This window comes from Mixophyes fleayi, chromosome 7 (assembly GCF_038048845.1).
Source record: "Mixophyes fleayi isolate aMixFle1 chromosome 7, aMixFle1.hap1, whole genome shotgun sequence".
Lineage (NCBI taxonomy): Eukaryota > Metazoa > Chordata > Amphibia > Anura > Limnodynastidae > Mixophyes > Mixophyes fleayi.
Window position 1 is genome coordinate 93,682,043 of NC_134408.1, and position 21,181 is coordinate 93,703,223.

Consider the following 21,181-nt stretch of genomic DNA (forward strand, 5'->3'; position numbering starts at 1 on the left):
CTGGTGCAGATCCTGGGTCCCTGATTGCTGTAACGCAGCTGACCAAGAGACCCTTCTCCAGGAGCCCATTGGTGCCATTCCTGCTCTCATCCGGCAGTGTTCTCCAAGGGAACTCCGGGGATGAGAGTGTAAGTACACATGATAAAAGAAAAAAGAAAAGAAAAAGTGCTCTCTACCATGGGCACTAAATAAACAAATGAAGGGTCCATACAGGGAGCATGGAGGGGAGGGAGCAGGCCAGACAAGCTGTTTTATAGTGCCTTACTTCCAGCACAGCACACATGCGCCATGGTAAACAATGTCCCCAAAATGGCATACCGGTAAATGAAAAATTGTGTTTATCAGAGGGCAGAAGAGTACCTTCTTCCATTCAGAATTTAAATCAGTTTTATTGTTTTGAAGATGACAAAAATCATAGGTTGTAGTCCTGATGTGACTAGAACAATAAGCAGACAATGCCAATATAAGTACAAGTATAAGGAAACCCAATGTAAAATTGGTTTAAATAAAAAAAGTAAGTCATAAGTAATAAATATGAACATAAAAAAACATGGAACTGAACATGTTTGACGGTTAGAACAACTTCCTGCTCTTTGTCCCATCAATCTGATCCTTGGACTGGGCCAAATGTAGGAAACTTGTGGCCCTCCAGCTGTTGAGACACTTTGGGATTCAATATTTAGGTCTTTAAAAAATGTATTGAAGTTATAAAAACTAGATAATAAAAAATGTAATTTAAGGCTCCTTGTTTAGCACACATACATTGTCATCCACTCTGTATCAAGAAAGCCCTAACCCAATCCCCTCCCCTCTACATCTCCAATCTCAACTCCATTGAGCCAACTTCGCTCTGCCAATGACAGCCACCTTTTCTCCAAACTCATTACCTCCTCACACTTTCACCTACAAGACCTCTCCTGTGCTACTTCCCTCTGCTGGAACTCAGTCCCTTTCCCCCAATCCAAGCAGGCTCTTATAAAACACATTTCTTCATCAAAACCAAATCAGTATTCCTCCCAACTCATCATCATCATTTTATATAGCGCCGCTGATTCCGCAGCGCTGTACAGAGAACTCATTCACATCAGTCCCTGCCCCATTGGAGCTTACAGTCTAAATTCCCTAACATACACACACACACACACACACACACACACACACACACACACACACACAGACACTAGGGTCAATTTTTTTTTTATTTTTTATTAATAGCAGCCAATTAACCTACCAGTATGTTTTTGGGGTGTGGGAGGAAACTCAGTCTACTCCCCTTGTCTCACCCATTTGTCTGCCCCTCCCACAAGCAGGGCCCTCTTCCATCGTGTCCTCCTTTCTCCACTATGGTTACCACCAGCATTGCAAGTGCCTTCCCTATTTTTCTCAATCAACGACTTCGATCCGGCTTGTTGCGTCAACTTTTTTGATTACAGGTTTTGCAAATGCAGTTTTACTCACTTTTATTTACCCCTCTTCTCATCTTTTAGGGAGAGGTTATCCCCTCCTACCTCCTCAGTGCTGGTGAAACTAATACTTGCCAAACTATTCTATTTTGTAGTGCTTTGCCTGCATTGTTATTTTCCTGTTTTTCTATGTTATGTCTTACTGTATACTCTCTGTACAGCGCTGCAGACCCCTTGTGGTGCCTTAAAAAAACAATAATAGTAATAATATCTAATCCAGACAAACAGATTTCATAATGACATCACTTAACATATCAGTCGTGGGTTTTTAGACAATACTGAATGGGATTTATTATTGTTCTTCTTATTACGTTAGGAGATTGCGCATACCAAAAAGTGACAAAGATAATATACTTCAAATTTGTACACAGTCTTTAAACAAACCCCACACCCCAGCCCCTTCCCGTATTCTGTTGCAGAATGTTTTCACAGGACACCAAAGTGTGATAGACTGACATATAGAATGGAAATAAAATGTTGACATCATGGTAATTGAAATCCTAAATGTTTACAAATGTAGTTATATAATTACTACCCATGTTAAAAGAATAAAAACATTCTCTACTGTAAATTAGAAGTACAATATAATGGAGTCACAATTATTCTATGACCTGTATAAAATCATTCAACCTGTGTTCTCTAGCTTTCATATGGTTAGATAACTCTGAATTCAGATATCCTTTGATTCCCTAATAAGGGGTGCACTACCATATAATATTAATAAATTAATTTAGTTAATAAACTAAAAGCCATTTGCTATGGTGTTGTAAAGACATGTTTGCTGTTTGTTTTAATAATCAACTCCACATCAGTTAAAAAGTACAAAGATCAAAAATGTTTATTGGTGAGAACAAAAAAAAACAAAACAAGGTAAACAATATATATATGCATACATACATATATGTACATGGGATTAAACACATTTTTAAAAACAAAATCAGTTCATCTGAATGATTCAAATGAATTGAAACAGGACTTGTGTGGGGTTGTTTTTTTTAAATAGATTTTCTGCAATGCTAGAACCTCTGACTGTTAGTTATTTTACAGATATACTGTGTGTATATATATATATATATATATTGAGAAGCAAAGGAATAAAGATGTTTACAAACTACAAAATCTACTGCGATAAAAATCTTAAAAACATCAGTAGGGTAATAATAGTTTTAAATCAACCGATGCATACCTGTAGCAAATACAGGTACATTGTTACAATGAAATGAAAGCTGCAAATTTTACAATACATGAAAGGACATAGCTGTCAAAATTAATTAAGTTAAAAAAAAAAAAAAAGCAGAAAAAAAAAAAAGCTTATAAATATATGTGCAGACGAGCCATGTCCTTAAAGAGAAAAGGGAAAAGGTAAATAAAGCCAGAGTATGGCTGAGTAAATCTAAGACATTTTAGTCTAATGTCACAACAAGGGCTTATTTACTTACATTGCATTTATGTGCAACATTTGTACAAAGCTACAGCAGCTAAGCAGTTCAGTGCTTCAATTGTCTATATCAGTGAGGGGCAACATGAAAGAGGTGGAGGGCCGCAAAAGGGCCACACAAGGGAAGGCGATAGACCACAGTACAGTCCATCCCCCCCTGGGTATGTCGTGTGACCTCTCTACAGGTGCCGGTAAAGTAATCTGCCCCTGTTCTGATGAGATCAAGAGCAGTCCGTTGGGGGTACCAGGTGAAGGCTCAGTGGGCTGCTAGCCACCTATTGCCCATCGCTGGTCTAACTTGCAAAAGAGAGATAAAAACAAATTTATTGTTGTGGCTCAGTGTAACTATTGCACCTAGAGGCATTGTTAGCAAATAATCCCTACAATGGTTTCTAGTGAATGTATAGGATGCATTCTCATGAACCAGCCCACAATATCTTCAAAGAACACTTTAATGATAGTGGCTTCAGCAGTATCATTGAGAAAATGAATTCAAAAGGGGGGTAATTGGAGTCAGTCCTAAAGAGAAGCAGTACCATTTTAGGTAATACTTGTTTTACATTGTGCCTAGATTATTAGGCAAGTGTACAAAAAAAATAATTAGCTTTTATATGTTCCCGCTGATCAGGAGAGGGGATAAAGAAAAGCGAGCCCATTATGCAAATATAATGTTAGCCCATATTCTGCATTATTATTTTATTCTGAGCTCACAAGGTGCAAGTGCAAAACACTGTTCTAGCTAATAGATAGTCTCCAAATATTCATAAAGAACTTTCTAACTTTCTTTTTTCTATGCTCTAGTCAAATCAGAGGGACCAATATTTTCTATACACTTACACTAGGAACAGCTATTGCCTAAATGTGACAGGTTCTCTTAAAAGAAGTACAAAAAATAAGGTAAACAAGTGGAACCATGGAGAGTTCAACCCAACCTACTCCATGGCCTTAACAAATAGACGAGAGGGACAAATCTTAAGGCCAAAGTTCTACACGAGCAGCTTAGACATATTATATTTATAAAGTAGGAGATCAATACTTCACAGTACATAGGGTGGTTTTATAGACTTTGGAGAAGGTTTCTTGAATGCGAGTCAAAGTACATGCCGACAAGTCAGTTATAATGTGCCACTGAAGCCCAAGGCTGGGCACACGCTGCAATACTTCAACCGTAATGGCCTCAAAATTTATGGGATCAGAAGACAATTGCTATCGGTCAGTGTGTGGTCATCTCCCACCCAAACATGCTCCAGCCACTCGGCTTTACGTCTGTAGCCAAATTGGACATTGATCAGTGGCCTGATGCTTTTATTTTTAGCCACAGTAACATCCCATTGGTGCAAGTATTGACTGAAAGGATAAAAAGCATGATCACATGCCACAAATATCCCAGGACTTGAACCTCCATGCAACCTGGTTAGAATACTCAAACAGTATTAGCCATTTGATTTTTACTCCTGCAAAAATATGTCTGAACAGCTCTGCACTGGCCATAACATTGGATGTAAATTTGGTGCTGTAACCTACCCCCCACAAATAAAAAAGACCATACTAAGCTGCTAAAAATATAAAAACATAATTTCATAACACTCACAATAAACATTAGTGCAAAATGCTTAGTTTGCAAAATAAAAGTTGGCACACAGGGTTTTGGCATTCCTTCCTAGACCCCAAAACAAATGGTGGTCGAAAACAAACAAACAAAAAAAACTGCACACATACAAGCGTAAAGTAAAGTAAACACATACTGAACCTTGGTCAGATAGCAAGAATGAAAAGATAGAGATAGGTAAGGAATTATTGCACAGGAATCTCTGAAATCAAATTCAACTATTTTTCAGGAGCCATTGAAAGTCTCTTAGAAGTTTAAGAGTTATTTGACAATTCCATAAGGACATATACCAGGGTAACCTGTTGCTAATGTAGTGGGTTTCTATTATACCCAATGATTAGTGATGATTCCCCACAATAAAAAGCATTTTATGATTATCTTGGACACCTATTAAAGAAAATATGGAAAACTATATCCACACAAAAGAAATCACTTGAGTATCCCCATCCTATATATAAAGTCATCTAGTGGTTATAAAGACAAAACAGGCTGGGCTGCACAGAACAAAACACACAAACAGAAACTAAAAATATATTGCATGAGTCTAATGCTGGGTTCGTTTAAACACAATACTGCGACAATTAATAATTTGCTAGTACATGAATAGTACAGTAAATTATTAGTTGTAGATTATCCATAAGCACGGCACTAAATAATGTTAATCGACTTGTTAATATTTACACTAATTGACACATTTGGAGTTTTGATATATTGCACAAAACTACTGATGCACTAGATTACAAATAGCACACCCTACTCTAAGGATAATTATACAAGGGAAGTAGTATTATATTGGAATATGGCCTTTTCATCAACAACAAAAAATCTTCCACTCCAGTTGCATTGCCTTATAGAGCAATGTCTTGCATTCAGAGAAATATTCATTTTGTTATCCTTCATCATCTATAAAACTTCAATCATACTTTCAAAGTTTGTGCTTTTTAGTTTTAAAAAGAAAAACAACCCCCCACCGCCCTCTTGCTCAGCAATAGATACAAAGAAGCTTAAATTATACTGCCCATCTTACACCTTCCTCAGTGCTAGAAGTGCTAATTTCTCCCCTTGTCTTCCATCTCTATTAGTGGTTTGATTAGAAGTCAGTGCTGTTGTTGATTAGTTATCGAGCTGGAGTATTTTGATGCTTTCAAGTTAAATTAAACAACGTTGGCCTAGTCACCCCACTGATAAAGATGTAAGAAACACTGATTTTCTTATCACCAAATATGCCCATTAAACCTTGTATGGTCAAGGTATATGATTTATATATTAAATTAAAAAGAAGTTGAAACTCCTCAAAACAACAAACGCATGCAGATCTCATTGTTTTCAAAAGTAAAATTACTGTATGTAAATTAAAGAAATGCCCACATTTTCATGATAACGAGTAGTAGGCCGGATGTTATGGACAGGTTTTTGATGCTAGTCTCTATTTTGTTAATATTTTTCTCTTTTTTCCTAATATAGCTTACATATCTTATTAAACTGGCGTAAAATGTCTTTCATTCATATAATACCGAATGCTATCTACTGTTCCACTTTTTGATCCTCAAAATGTCTAACACTTTATGTAACATTTTTAGCTTTTGGTTAAATGATCTCATGTGCCAATCTTCTAGACACATCTGTCTTGTGTGTGTCGACTTCTTAATAAAACACTAAAATTAGCTAAAAAAAAAAAAAAGCCATGGTAGTAAAACGGAGTCTATTTGAGGATCATTTTGCTTTCCAAGTTAACCCACAAATGACTTAACCATGACAAATATTCTTAGTGTGAGTGTGGTTTTATAAAGAAACCCCACTGAAGTCAAAAGTATTTCCCACTAACATTTCACATGTCTACATCTGGACATCCTTTTCTTTAGACTTTTAATAAAACTTTCAAAATCCTTTAACTGACTAGACTTCCTTTATTTATAGCTGTACCTTATTTATTTCATAACTTTCCATTTAGAAACCATTTCTTCTTCATCTCCTTCACAACCTGCTCAAACCATCAATAAACTTTCATGTACACAATATACTACAATTCCTTTAACGCACAAAGAACATTTAACCAAAGAAATTCATTTTTTTCTCTTGCTCAGTCTTCTTTTAAGCTACCCATTTTTGGAGAAGACGTGCAAGCTGGAGGTGCAAGTCCACCAATAATTGCAGGAAGACTCTGGTTCCTTCTTAGTCCACCCAAGAGACTGCTGTTTGTTGCCACAAACATAGACTCTTGTCGCCTTAACCCACTGCTTAGTGCTGGTTCATGCATTTGGTCCCTTGTGCCTGGTTGGTTGACAACTCTTGCGATTCCTAACCTCTTTAATCGATCCACCAAGTTCATCTTCAGTTGCCCTACATCAGTTTGGTTCCGTGCAGACTTTAAACCATACATTTCCTGAAGAAAGCTCTCAGCTGGCCTGGAAACTGCCAGGAAGTTTTCAGAGGAATTAGCTCTTGGTTCAAAGGTCAGAGGAGATGAACATGGAGAATGGGAAGGAGAATTGGGTGGAGTGGAAGGAAGAAGCAAGTTTTGTGGACGTGGTGGCTTCTTGAGAACAGGCTGGCTGTTGATCTTGGCAGAAATCCCTTGCTCCTGGAGGAGCTTGGCTAAGTTACTGGTGCTGTTCAAGTTAGACTCTGCTTCTTTTCCAAAATATTCTCCAACACTCAGCCGACAAGACATAGCAGGAGAACTCACCAATGTGCTGGTTGAACAAGTACTGCCACTTCCAAAGGATGATGGGGTGTACATTGAACTAGTGTTAAAAGAGACACAATAAATCATTAAATATATTGTCAACAAGCAAACAGAACAGACTACACACACTTAAATGGGAATGATAGATCCAGTTTAAAGATTAGTGGGTAGCACTTCTGCCTCACAGCACTGGGGTCATGGGTCCAATTCCTGCCTATGGCCTTATCTGTGTGGAGGTTGTATGTTCTCCCCATGTTTGCGTGGGTTTCCTCTGGGTTCTCCGCTTTCCTACCACACTCCAAAAACATACTAGTAGGTTAATAGGCTGCTATCGAATTGACGTGTGTGTGTGTGTTAGGGAATTTAGACTGTAAGCTCAATGCAGCAGGGACCAATGTGAATTAATTTTCTGTACAACGCAGCGAAATTAGTGGCTCTATATAAATAACTGGTGATGATGATGAAAGAATATCCTTTTACTCCATCAGAAGTTGAAGCTGGTAACAGTAGGTAGTGGTAACAGGAGGCCCCATATGTGTTTTATCCAGCCACAGAGGCTCTTAGAACTTCATAACGGGTAACTCACCACATCATCATATAGGAGATATTTATACATATGTATGAATGGACATGTCCTTCCCTTTTAAGTGCTAGGAAACTTTGTGTCCATTTCTTGGAAAATGTGTAAAATAAGCTCTATGGTAGAGGAGTCTTATTTTATGTTTCTGAATGTTCAAAGCAATGAATGAAATTGGACTTCAGTCTGCATAAAAACTCCAGCAGTAAATACTTTTTATGCTAACGTGGTTTTACTGTATTCCTAAATGGATCAACTGTATTTGATATATACATTGAGCTGGCAGCTAGAACGACAAAAATATCCTTAAACAGTTATAGCCGCACCTGGGGGTAACCTGAGTGATGTCAGAGGGATGTAGTATCCGGCAAGTGGTGAAGGTGAATGTTGAGCTTGTGCAGCAGAGGCACTTTCCTGGGTTTGTGGCTGCAATGCAAATCATCATATCATCATCTATACAGTATATAGTACAAATAAAATACATATTTAACAATGAAAGACAGATATTGTTAAACAAAAACGCCCTAACCAAAGAGAAAGGCAATCATTTTATAACAGATTTTCAACGCATGAAAGTTTATGGGTCTATGAAGGAAATGTGCTAGAGGTTAAGCCTACAGAAAAACAGGGAGAGGTAACACAGACCTAGTAACAACATTAACATGACATGGAGAAAGAATTTGAAAACAGCTCATAAACAAAAAAAAAATATCAAATAAAAATAGAGCAGATTGTTTCTTACACTAACCAGAGGTTGAGGCTGCTGACACAGTAACTGGTGGCAGGAATATACTTAAGGCTGCTTTTGGCACTTCCTCTTCATCTCTTTCCTGTACTTTAAATGTTATCCCTTCCTCATCATCATCATCATAATAATCTTCATCATCTTCATTTTCCTTTTCATCCTCTTCTAGATCACACAAGTGGTATTCAGCATCCTCAGGGAGAGGCTTAAAGCCTTTGGTCATCACGCCAGGACGGGGATCCAAAATGGTACCCAGGTTAGGTTGTGCTAGCTGCTGCCAGTGGTGAAGAGTCTGAGAACCTGAAAAGTTTATATAAGAGATTTACATATAATATGCAAGTCAATCATGCAAGGCCACTCATGTGTCATTATATGTATTAATAATTATTGATATTTCTCTCTTGCCTCCCTGCCAAACCCCACACTGGCTCTCTATTCCCTATAGAATGCAATTCAATCTCCTCAGCAGGAAAGCCCTCAACACACTGCACTGCATATTTTTGTGGCACCTTATAAATAATGATAATGTTTTACCACTACACACTCTAAATTTGAGTATAGTCCAAACAAAAAACAATTATTACACTATATACTGTACAACCAATGATCAGAAACACCCACCTTCTAGGGGCTTGACGATCTGCAGTTTCTCTGGTAAGAGACTGCGCAGGGAACTGGAGGTAGCAGAACAGTCTGTGAAATCTGAGATATGAGTTGCCATGGAGGTGACATTTCCCGTTGGAGTGTTGCAGCCACTGTGGTCTCCCTCATCCTCCAGCAGTTTCAGCTTCCTCTCACTCTCTTCCCTGAAAAATTGCTTCTCACTTAGGTAGTTCTGGTGCCGGAGATGCAGTCTGTGCAGTGCAGTCTCCAGATTATTGTCTCCTGGGATTTTTGACTTTAATTGGTCCCTGAATAAATAGTACATTTTTTAATGTCCATACTTTGCAAATGGAGCAATGAAGATGATTACAATTTGGCCTGGTTGTGCTCACTGCACTCAAATGTACTAAGGACAAGTTTAGGATCGTCTAGTCTATTTGTGCAACCACAAAGAAAATGTGGGATATACAAAAAAATCCCACTGAAAACTGTGGTAACAACTGCTCTAGCACTCGAGAAAGTAAAAGTAACCAAGTGGCAGCCCATGTGACGTATGTGGCTCCTGAAGTACTGTCACCTGTGGTCCTATGCCACAGGTCCTGTGGGGGAGTGATGGCACAAAATGAATAGCTCCGGCAACGTGGGTATATAGGGTACCACTGCTGTTATGTCAGCTGACAGCCCTGGCAATCTTCCATGTGTTTATGTTATACAGCATTTGTAACTTCACACGCTACAAGCGATCCCTATTGCTGATGATGCGTCTTTGGGAATGTGGCCTAAATGTATTCCACAGCCCTTTGGAGGGGCCAGCGGCCATATGTCAGCCCCACAAAGTCTGTCAGGTTGGCCTGCTACGTCCAATTTACATTTACTAAGATCAATTTTATGGATTTCAGTACTGTGGTTTTTGTTTACTTCTACTTATTTTTACTATTGGATCCACTGCACTACATAGAGCTCTGTGGGTGTGCAGCACTTTAGATTTTTAGGACCATTTAGGCCAATATTAGACCTAAATGGAGGTAAATCAAAGCATGTATAAATCCAAAAACACAGTCAATCCTTATTAGCATTTGTCAATCAAGCTGCCAAGTCTGTAGACTGCTAGACTTACTACCTTAATGTAGAAAAGGAGCAAGGCAGTTACTGACACTCTTTGAAACTTACTTAGAATCTTTTTTCCTCAAGCCTCCTTCAATGGACCAAACATCAGAATTCTTCTGCTCCGTCTTCTTAACAGATTGAAAAGGCAGTGCCGTCATCACCACTCCAGAGCGGTTAGAGCCAGGTATAGGCAGAGGAAGTGGAAAGGAAGATCTGGAGCAAAGTTCATTTGCCACCTTCACTGTATCAAACACCCGGTTTGGATGCCTCCTATATGGAAGATAAAAGAACAGATCATCATCATTTCCAAATCACCAACCAAACTTAATAAACAGTGGGGAAGAACACATTAAAGTCTCAAGTAAAACAGTTTCAAATACTCCAAACTCATTTATCCTATGCACACCAAGTACCCAAAACAGCGCTTAGTGGCACTGCAGTCAAATTACTGATAGCTTTCAAAGAGGGAAGAGAACATGCCATAGAAAAAGTAGCCTCATATGGGATCTGTTACATATATAACTGTCAATGTATTTTTGTATTGGATGGACTTATATGTTATATGTAGTAGCACTGTAAAGGTCCCACAATTTGTAGTTGGAACAAATGCATAGTTAGTTATAACTTCTGCTGCATGTCAGTCATGCATAATATATAAAGAAGCCCAAGTGGGTCTGCCAATACTTCAAGTGTTGCTATTCTGAAGCATCATCATAGAACTGTCCTAAGACTGGAGGGGAGGAGTTAAAGGGTAAAGAAATTATTATACACAAGAAGCCCAGGTTATCAACAGGAAATATAGGCAGAGAAAATTTTAATTTTGAGGACAATAAAACTCATCTCACAGATGTAAGTAACGGTAAAATGAATGTGTACTGCTGTACAGACCCAGGTGTAACCATATCATAATCACATTAGCTAGAACTAAAAATCGTATGAGATATTTACAGTAGAAAGTTGGCTTTTTGTGCCCGTCTGACTGAGGACTATTTCAGACACAGGTTAATTACAGAAGCTCTTACTTTCTTTCCACATTGCTTGAATCATCTTCTAAACTGATCTGTCTCCGCATGGTACCCTCAATCTCTGCTGCCAAGGAATCCTACATGAAAACAAACATGTATATTTTTCTCTGTTATTTTTCCTATCAATTTATTAATCTATTTCACATTTTTTCTTCTCTTTCTTACCACAGGGAACACACTGCATGACTGGGGCCTTCTAAGAAGTGCAGAAGGGCTTGCTTTACAACGCATCATTTTCAATTCATCCCGAGCCTCCTGCAGCATTCCCTGGCACTCTGCATTGCGATCTTGTAATTCATGCAGCTACACAAAAATTCATAAAATGTCTAAATAATTACTGCACATTAAATCACTGTTGCAAAGTACAGAATCAAAAAACTCTCAAACATAAAAATTAATTTTCTAATATATTGTTCTCAAATCTGCGAAGATGCAGTGAAGTTTCACAAAAATTAAATTTCATAGTATAAAAAAAACAGTTCTGGTGACAATCTATGCATTTCATTTAACCATTTCCATTCATTTTGCCAAATGGGGAATGGATTAGTGGAATATTCGCTCATCTTTACTCAAAATTAACACATATTTACCTCACAAAAAAAATCATTACAATTTATGGTTAAATAAAACAATATTTCAAAATATTTAATTTTTTTGCTTCAAATGTTTAATCGAAACATATGGACAAATGTTACTCAGAATACAGAAACTTAGTTGCCGCACATTTACTCTCGGCAGCATATCTGCTTCTGTGACACAGCAAAATCATAGGACACCCATTGTCTACACACACATTGGAGGCAGCAATTTTGTGGTATGAGCCAATAATAATAATAATATTATTATTATTATTAATAAGTCATATGTTTATTATTATTATTATTATTATTAAGAACTTGTGACATCATGGAGGCACTTCCTATTTCTATTGCATTGATAGGCTGAAAAATGGTTCAGCCCATAAGATGGCTGCTTCCACAGAATGTTGGCGACGGGTACACTTTACATATCCAATGGAACAGCGATACCAGCTTTACAAAATATATATATATATATATATATATATATATATATATATATATTATTTTCAATATAAAATGTAAAGTTATTGTAGACAATTCATTTACAGAATGCCATTCATTATTATAAAGTGAACATACACAAACAACACATATTTTCCCCACATACAGGGCTATGAGTGCTAAAGATGCATAAAATAACTAAGTAAATACTACATTTCTTGAATGGGACATAAAATTAAACACAAACCATACACAAAGCTGCTAAATGCCATCTTACCTCATTAGTCAGCTGTCTCTGAGCTTCCTTGGATGCCTGTAAATGAATTCTCAGCTCCTCCTTTTCTATTGCACTCTGTTCATAACAAGATATTTAGGAAATTAAATTTTTGTAGAATTTAAAAAATTAAATCAAATGTCGGACTGGTAGCTATGAGTTACATAAACTTTTTCCTGTGCATGTTTTCATAAATCTCCCCGATTTTGTTTAGTGCTCCTCACCTATTAATAACAAATTACACTTATTGAGATTCCCCTGTCCCAAAACATACACTCGCCAGTGACAACTTATACAGCTGACAGTGTGTAAAACCCACCCTCCTCCTTTTTAACCTAGATGAGTCATTGGTGGGGTAAGATTGAATCTGAAGGAAACTTTTTATGTGGTTTGCAGCAGAAAATTATATTATATATATTATACCACTGAATGACCACATCAGAGGAGTCATGCAGCCTCAGAGTTCCTCTATTCTCATTTAGAAACTGGAAGGGGGCAGGGATAGCACAAATACAGCAGACTTCAGCCAAAAATAGGAGGCAACACCAAGTAGTGAGGTGGGTATTTTGAAACAGAGGTTCATTAAATAAGGTTCATTAAATAAATAAAATAATGTAAGTTATTAAAGTTCCCTTGGAAGCTGGGTTACAGACAGGGGTAGGTTAAGCTGGGGGGCAACTGTCCCCTGGGCCGGTCCCATACTGTGCTACCTTGGGCTGGGTCACCATTATTTTTTTTTTCCATTAAATTAGGCTGCTGAGTCGAGTCTTGGCCCCCAGGCTAAAATTTGCCAGCCCTCCCCTGGTTACAGAGTACAAGAAGGAACAGGGCAGCGCATATTCCAGACTACATCAGAATTTTATAGTTCATCTATTTGGAATGTTACTAGTGAATAACCTTGTCCATTACCAACAACAAATCATATTCCACCTGATTATGACAATTTTCAAGTCAAAGCTATAAAACTTATTTTTTTACCTATTTTATTAAATATTTTAATCTAAACGGCTTATTGTATGTCCTCCTTCAACCTTTCTGAAAGCCACTCTGAGGAAAACACACAACAGTGCAGATACATACCTCCCTCAGTTTGTGTTGAAGGTCAACAATCTGTGTAAGGACAGTGGATATCTCCTCCTGATATCGTACAATCTCTTCAGACTTATTGGACAAGTCCTCTGTCAGTTTGCCGATCTGGACATTGGATTCCCCTGAGAGAAGATTTGATTCAATATTTAACATTGAATGTTTTAACCATGCACATAGGTTGCAGGCTGTCCCCACACAGTCATAACAGTGTGATTAACCAATGCTTAAATAATGAGGGAAAGAAGGCTACATCTCATGTTAAATTGTGGATATTTTATGTATATGGTTTTGTGTATTTGTCTTTAAATTGTGTGGATCATAGTGATGTCAATTTACTTGAATAGGACACCTGTGCTTTCCCTATTTATATGGTTTAAATGGGGATGGAGATATTATACGTTCCCTGAGTGGCCTGAGAAAAGAGCAACTCAAAACGCATAGAAGGGAACTTCAAGCATTATCCCATTTCACAGCTATAAAGTAATGTAGGGCCTTTTAAAGTAATGGACTTCTCATCCGAGCAGCTTGAATATTAGTGCTGGAGATATCCAGGCTCTTTGTGTTTTGTAGTGCTACATGTGCCATAGAAAATGCAGGAAGTGTGCATCACTAAGTAAAACAAAAACTTTACCAAATCTCCTTTTCCACAACTAGTTATCCACTAACCCCCCACCCATCATTGTGCAGAGCTCCATTGAAAAGGTTTAGCTAGGTGTCGCATTAAAAGGGCAGAGCAGAGCTCGAAATGGATAAGAACAAAAAGTAAGTGATTTTGTTTGCAAAACTTACGAATTTCCTTCACACAGTCGATGACAAGTTGTTGCTCTTTTTCTTCATAAGTTATTGTTTCTGTTTTCAAATGGGTGGCCTTAAGAAGAAAATAAATGTGAAATTATATAGATGCATAAGGTAAGTAAACAAGTGAAAAAAGGTTTAAAGCAAGGAAATCTAAACAAACAAAATGTTGTAAAAGTTAAGGTTGGCTCACTAGATTTCGCCTACAAGTACATTATTTTCTCATTAAAAGTAGATGTTTGCCCACAAATTAAATTTCACGCCACAAACCCTTCCCCCCGACTAGCAGATCTCTGTTCTTTGAAAAGCAAACACCACAGGTAATCAGAAGTTAAAGCACTGGCGGTAGTGGAGAGAATATAGTGTAATTGGGCCATGGGTAGCAAACTCCTGACGGTTAAATCATTTAAATGACTCCATAGGACCTAGTCCTAATCCCTACATACACCTTTAAAAAGTGTAGCTACAAATAGGGGCTATAAATTAAACAGTTAGCCTTATTCTTGCCTATATTGTATATATTGCCTCTTTCATCCTGAATTCACTTCCCCAGGTAGGTCATAGCCCCAGCTCAAAGACCTAATTATTGCAATGCAGTACAATGAATGGATGGGAATACCAACACTAGGACGATGAGGCTCTGAAGTCACTGTGAAGCAGGTAGGATTTAAACAAAAAAGAAAAAAAGAATGTACACTGAACTCAGGTGTCACACCGTGCTGTATTCTTTCCGTATAAAAGAGATTTATTGAGTGGACATTTTGTACTCCAACTCTGCAAGTATCTTACAAAACTGCTCCCATAAAATAAATATAAAACACATATTATGCCTTTTGTTTGTCTTTCCTGTGGAAGACAAACAACTCTTAGTACCTGTGAGCTAAAGGTGAAAATTCAAAATAAAGCCAGAGTGATATTCAGAACATAAAGTATAGTTCTTTTCACAGTTGAAACTTACACAAAGACATGTTTCACCTGCATACACTATGATAAGGAACACTGCTCATAAGGACAATATATCTATCTATGATAGTTCTATACACAATAGTAAGTTGCTGTTGGGATGAACAATTTTTTTTATCGGTTTTATGGGCTTTCCTATCACTCGTGTTTTATTTGCTGAAACATTTCTTTCTGTTGGTTGCGTACTTGAAGGCCTCAGATACTCCTATAATCAGGCACAGGCACTTCATACACACACTGCCGTTAATTACATAAGACCTAGAGGCTTGGAACATCACTAGACCGTATGAATTTAATGTTCAAGCTTGGCTTAATCGCACCTCTGTTTAAATGTAAAATGTAACGGTGCATGTAAAAGAATGTATCTCACCCATTGCACTATTTTGTAACAGAATAGTGCTAGCCGAGTTTAGGGAGGTTATTGGTTTTAAATACAATTTAACTCACAAACGACAACTCAAAGTCATCTTACAAAATGTTCAACAAATGACTTTTGAATATCTAGCTCCCAGCACACAAATACAAATCACCTTTCCATTCGTCAAAACCCGCTCACCTATAACAACTGCATGTGTTAATACAATAGTTCAAAAGACTGATACAGGATCTTAAATTACGATCATACAATTTGAATAAGATAAAAGTATATACCAGATTAAGGAGTCTATTTATTATACCATGCGGTGACAATCAATATGCATAAATGCAACGATGCATAATGAAACACTGATGTAATTTATCATGCTGGGTCTGCTCTGGGAGCACCGGCGTTGGCTCACTACTTGATAAATATTCTCCCTTACAGACTCTTGCCAACATTGTAATGTGGGAGGTCACCTAATGCCATGTGTTTATATAAATTAGGCACATATCAATGGGTAGATTTAGATGTACAGGTGGTATACAGTTGAATGGACCCGAGACTGGAATGATGTAACATTCTACATCAAAAGAAATATATTATTCCAAAACATATTTGCTATTACTGCAAAAGTATCACTTTTCTCTGGAGTGCTGCAATCAAAGTTTTTAGTTGACAAGTGACACAAAATCAGTGCATCAGGACCTACATAAAGTCTGTTGATTACTAAGTAATACAGGAGGTGGGGAAAAGTCTTGTACAAACGTGCAGGAAAGAAAGGAGGAAAAATTAGCATCTTTTTACAAAAAACTTTTCTCCCCTTCATAAAAAGCTGTGAAAGCTACAGCTTACAGACTATTCTTAGAAATCTGCTGAGCTAGGTCAAAAAGTTCAAATAGGAAAGCTCTGCTTTTACTTATTTTCAGCTATTCATTTTTAAAAATAAGAGTCCACAAAAAACATTATACTAAAACCCTTCCAGCTTCAAGTACTAGCAAAGTGATGGTCAGATGCCCTGTACCCTTGTCGTTTGGGAGACAATTAACCCCCAGTGCCTCTCTGATGGCAAATACCTATGTTTTCGACGGCATGAGAATTTAGAAAAATCAGTGCTTAGCTAATGAAGCTATGGGCCTTTAAATCATAGGCCTGTAATGTGCTAAAAACACAATTTTGAAACTCAGAATTTAGGGTTGGAGAGTTGCTGGGATTACAGTGTTGCATCCCTGCTGTCCTGATACTTTGGGAAGGTGAGTTTATTAATATGTTTGGGTGGACATCTCCTACAAGGCCCTCTGCTTATTCCAGTTTTTTGACTCCAGCAAACTGTATCTCTATTATCTAGGTTTCTGTGCACTGTTCCTCTATTATTTTCCCAGTTTCGGAGTCATTCAAGCTATGCTCACCTAAGCAGCTTTACATAAGCAGCTTTTCAAATACTTATCTCTCAGCAAATGATGGGACAGACTGTCAGTTGTATTGAATCAGTTAAGTTAGGGTATATTACTTTATTTCAATTATCAGTGGCATGATTATCACCATAGCAGTCTGTACAGCTGCAATAGAGCCAGTAAACTCAATGACTAGGGCCAAAGTTCTTAACTTGTGATACGTTTATCCCAAGCTGAACTCTATATAGATTTAAAGGACAAATTATTCTGTTAAATGTAAAACAGAAAATAAAATTAAATCTAATACTAAAGAATAAAAACTACACAAAATTAATCATAAGATGTCAGTTTAAAATATCAAAACTGCCTCATTTAGAGTTAGGAGTACATCTAGCTAAAAGGTGCATTTTTATACCTTCATAAAACCATGTTGCACTGCAAATTCATAAATGTTAAAAACAGATTTAGAGTGGAGAGGTGTGCGAGTCCAAACACAACTTTAAAACGCAGTGCAAAAATTAAGCCACCCAGTATTTGTGTGCTACATGGAAAAGCAGCCAGTATCTTCCCTGCGTGCAAATTCGCCCCCCTCCCCCCCAAAAAATTAGCATTTGCCCCTCTCGCATTGTAACATTGTTTGTCCAGGTCAAAACAGACAAAAGATTTCCCTGTAAACATGGAATCCACCTTTCAGCTGGATTCACTATTTACTCTAAATGATGTCCTAAGTCAGTGTTGGCTAACCTGTGACACTCCAAGGTGTTGTGAAACTACAAGTCCCAGTATACCCTTCCAGCAATAAGCTGCTATATATTGGCAAAGCATCCTGGGACTTGTAGTTTCACAAACACCTGGAGTGTCACAAGTTAGCCAACACTGTCCTAAGTCATCAGGAATGTCTTGGTATAAATGTATTTAAATTATATAAGGAGGTAGGGTGTATGAATTTACATATGTCACACACTTTACAGGTTTCCAGGTGAACATTTCCCATCACATGGGGTTGCACGAAAAAAAAAATGTACTGGATGAGTGAAACGTGGACTGGTGATGCTCGGGGAAAGATGGTGGTGCTGTTCTCAATTAAACTGTGTATATCCCAAGGTTGTATGATTTCATACGGATCTTCTGAGGGTGATGGGTCAAAGCAATATCTCTTAATTGTTCAATATTATATGCTATACAGTGTTCTCCCCAGAAAATGTTGCCAGTCAAGTGGCATCAAGAAGCAGCCGGGTGGGGGCAGTTGTAATACTTTGCAATAATAATGAAAAATGTTGGAAGTTATTGACAACAACTGCCAGGACTGGTGGTCAGTGGTCTAACACACACGACTGGCTGTAGTGTTCACATAGTTCCTGTTCTAATCGGAGAAACAATGGTTTATTCTATTATAATCGGACTCTGTTGGGCTGCAAGAGTCGGGTGGCAATTAAAACCATCCAGATGGAGCACCGGGAAATAGGTGTTGGGGAGACCACTGCTATATTGCCGATATTAAATAATACTGAACAATTAAGAGATATTGTCTTGACTCAGTTGATGTTTTACTCATCGAGACGATTCCATCAATCATTGTGGATTTTTTTCTTCAAAAGACATATATATGAGGCAATCCATCTGGAACTAATCTACATATTGTTTCAGGACTTTTTAAAAACATCATCAAGTATATTTATCTTCAGGTGTTATGATACCTATTACTTTGAATCTGTGATTAACTATACGGTTCATTAAATCTTTGATTATATTCACATCTGCATCCTCCAATGCCCATTAGATTTACATAAATATGTGATTACTCACTGGAGACTATCAGATTATTATTTACAGAATTTTGCAGTTGGTTAAATAATTGATAACATTGATTCTAGTAGTACGTTGCAGATATTCATTAGCATCATTGCTTCCTTTTATATGGTCAACACTTATATTACACCATTAGCTATATATTAACCTTTTTTCCTCGCTTCTGGGTTACCTGGTATGAGCGCAGTTAATTGGTTTTCTATATAAGCTTGTACTCAAGGAGGATACCTTGAGAATTCTGCAGCTTTACCAGTTAGATTAAATCTGGTTTTTTTTAGTGCAATGTTATTCAATATTTCTCTAAATGCCATAAGATGCCTGCTACCTAAGGTGCTTGCATATACATTGTCTTTATGACCAAATACTTTTCAGTCTTACAAATGTTTCTGCTACGGAGTTTAAACATATCCGGTTCAAAATGTACAAAAAAAAAAAAAAAAAAAAAAAAAGAAGAAGGGGGGGGGGGTAACCCTATAAAGACCTTCTCAGGCTGTATTTGACAGACTATGAAAGAGCTGTACCTTAGAGCGTAGGGCAATATTCTCCTCCTCCAGCTCCCGCAGTTTCCCATGTAAGTTATCCAGCTGAAGCAGCCCATGTGTGAGGGTGAACGAGTCGTTGGAGCGCAGAGGGGTAGAACAGCTGGAGTCTGTCTCGCTCTCCTCTGATGCAATGGAAACCACCCGGAGCAGGTCGTCTTTCTTGGAGAGCTCATGCTGGAGCTGGTTGACCTGTGAAAAATAATAGATGAAATAATGAACAAAATAATTAGTATTAAAACAGAGAGTGAGGAAAAGTTATTTTACTGTATATTATTGTGAACTTAACCACAACGATTCATATTTTAGTATTCAAAATAAAATATCAGATATGTAATGGTAGCTGTAGCAGATATGATGCTTACCCATCACTTATAGAAGTCCTCGCATTACATGTTATGCTGGAAGCAACTCCCTAATGCCAGTAGCGTTATATTTACAAGTGATGTTGGAAACAAATTATATATTTAAAAACATTTATATAGCACCAAACACTAAACAACCATGCTAGAGTCAGTATAATAAATATATAATATATATATATATATATATATATATATATATATATATATATATATATATATATATATATATATATATATATAATCAACAATATACTGTGTCTGTGATTGTGTGTAAACACAATTCATTAGCAATAACGAAAACTTAGTAAAAGACGCTATCCGAAAGTGAATATAAAAATTTAGAAATAATGTATATATCTTTTCTGTAAGAAATGATCCTCCCAGTTGAATAGATGATGTGATACAACCAGATAATTTGAAGATCTCAAATGAGGATAGACTTTTTCAAATCTATCTCTATGCTTAACAATCACTGTATCCCATCACCCTCACAGTATTTATACTGTGAGTACTTGAATACAGCCTTTGCTTTTGATATCATTGATCAGGTTTCAAATTCCCTTTTTGTAAGATTTTCATATACCTAAACCTAAAAACTGATAGTTCTTCTGGTTAACATCACTCACAGGAACCACTGCAAGATCTAGGAACAGTCCTCATGGATTCTCAGCACAGCGAGAGGGTCTGTCGCTGGATGGACACAGGTGGGAAAACTGAATGTCAGCACAGAACTGGGTGCAAATATAGTTTGCTTAAGTGTTCTTTCCTTGTAAACAAATTTTTGTCTGTTGACAGTTCTGATATTACTTTGCCGAGACAATGAAAGATTCTGTACAAGATAAGCTCTGAATGTATGAGACAGATCGTTATACTAGACTTTCAAGACCTCAGTCTGATCATGACCTTTAGTTTGCTAGATTAGCATCAGAAAGCTGATTGTTGATCATAGAGATAAATTTGAACTTTGATTCTAGAACGATATATAGCAAGAGATATCTGGCTGTGTAACATCATCTATTCAACTAAGAAGTTTCTTGCAGAAGACATAGGTCTAGACAGTAATCTACTATATAAATGCCTAGTGGCGTGTGTGTAACAAATGAGGTGATAGAGAAAAATGATGAGGTGGTGACATGTGGACAAAACCACGTTAAAAAAGGGCGCTTGCGTCGGGAAGTAATGCTCTTCCCCTGAGGAGGCCTGGGCTAGGCCCAAATGCATGACAAGAACCTTTTTAACACCTTAAGTAGCTTGATTTGACTAGAATGCATGAGTATCATGCACGGGTTAACTTATATATATATATATTTTTATAGTCAT

The 21,181-nt window shown here is 37.3% G+C and overlaps 1 protein-coding gene across 1 annotated transcript in view; it reads right to left on the reverse strand.

Annotated features, from left to right (window-relative positions):
* Positions 1–2,275: 2,275 nt before the first annotated feature.
* The window catches only part of TRAK2 (trafficking kinesin protein 2), a 41,461-nt gene continuing 22,555 nt past the window's right edge, over positions 2,276–21,181 (reverse strand). The window contains exons 7-17 of the mRNA XM_075180128.1: positions 19,479–19,688; positions 14,428–14,506; positions 13,630–13,760; positions 12,553–12,627; positions 11,419–11,556; positions 11,251–11,330; positions 10,292–10,498; positions 9,140–9,429; positions 8,522–8,818; positions 8,100–8,199; positions 2,276–7,254 (exon numbers count right to left, since the gene is read on the reverse strand). Coding sequence (XP_075036229.1) covers positions 6,591–7,254; positions 8,100–8,199; positions 8,522–8,818; positions 9,140–9,429; positions 10,292–10,498; positions 11,251–11,330; positions 11,419–11,556; positions 12,553–12,627; positions 13,630–13,760; positions 14,428–14,506; positions 19,479–19,688 — 2,271 coding nt within the window. The 3' untranslated portion in view covers positions 2,276–6,590. The remainder of the gene's footprint in view (positions 7,255–8,099; positions 8,200–8,521; positions 8,819–9,139; positions 9,430–10,291; positions 10,499–11,250; positions 11,331–11,418; positions 11,557–12,552; positions 12,628–13,629; positions 13,761–14,427; positions 14,507–19,478; positions 19,689–21,181) is intronic.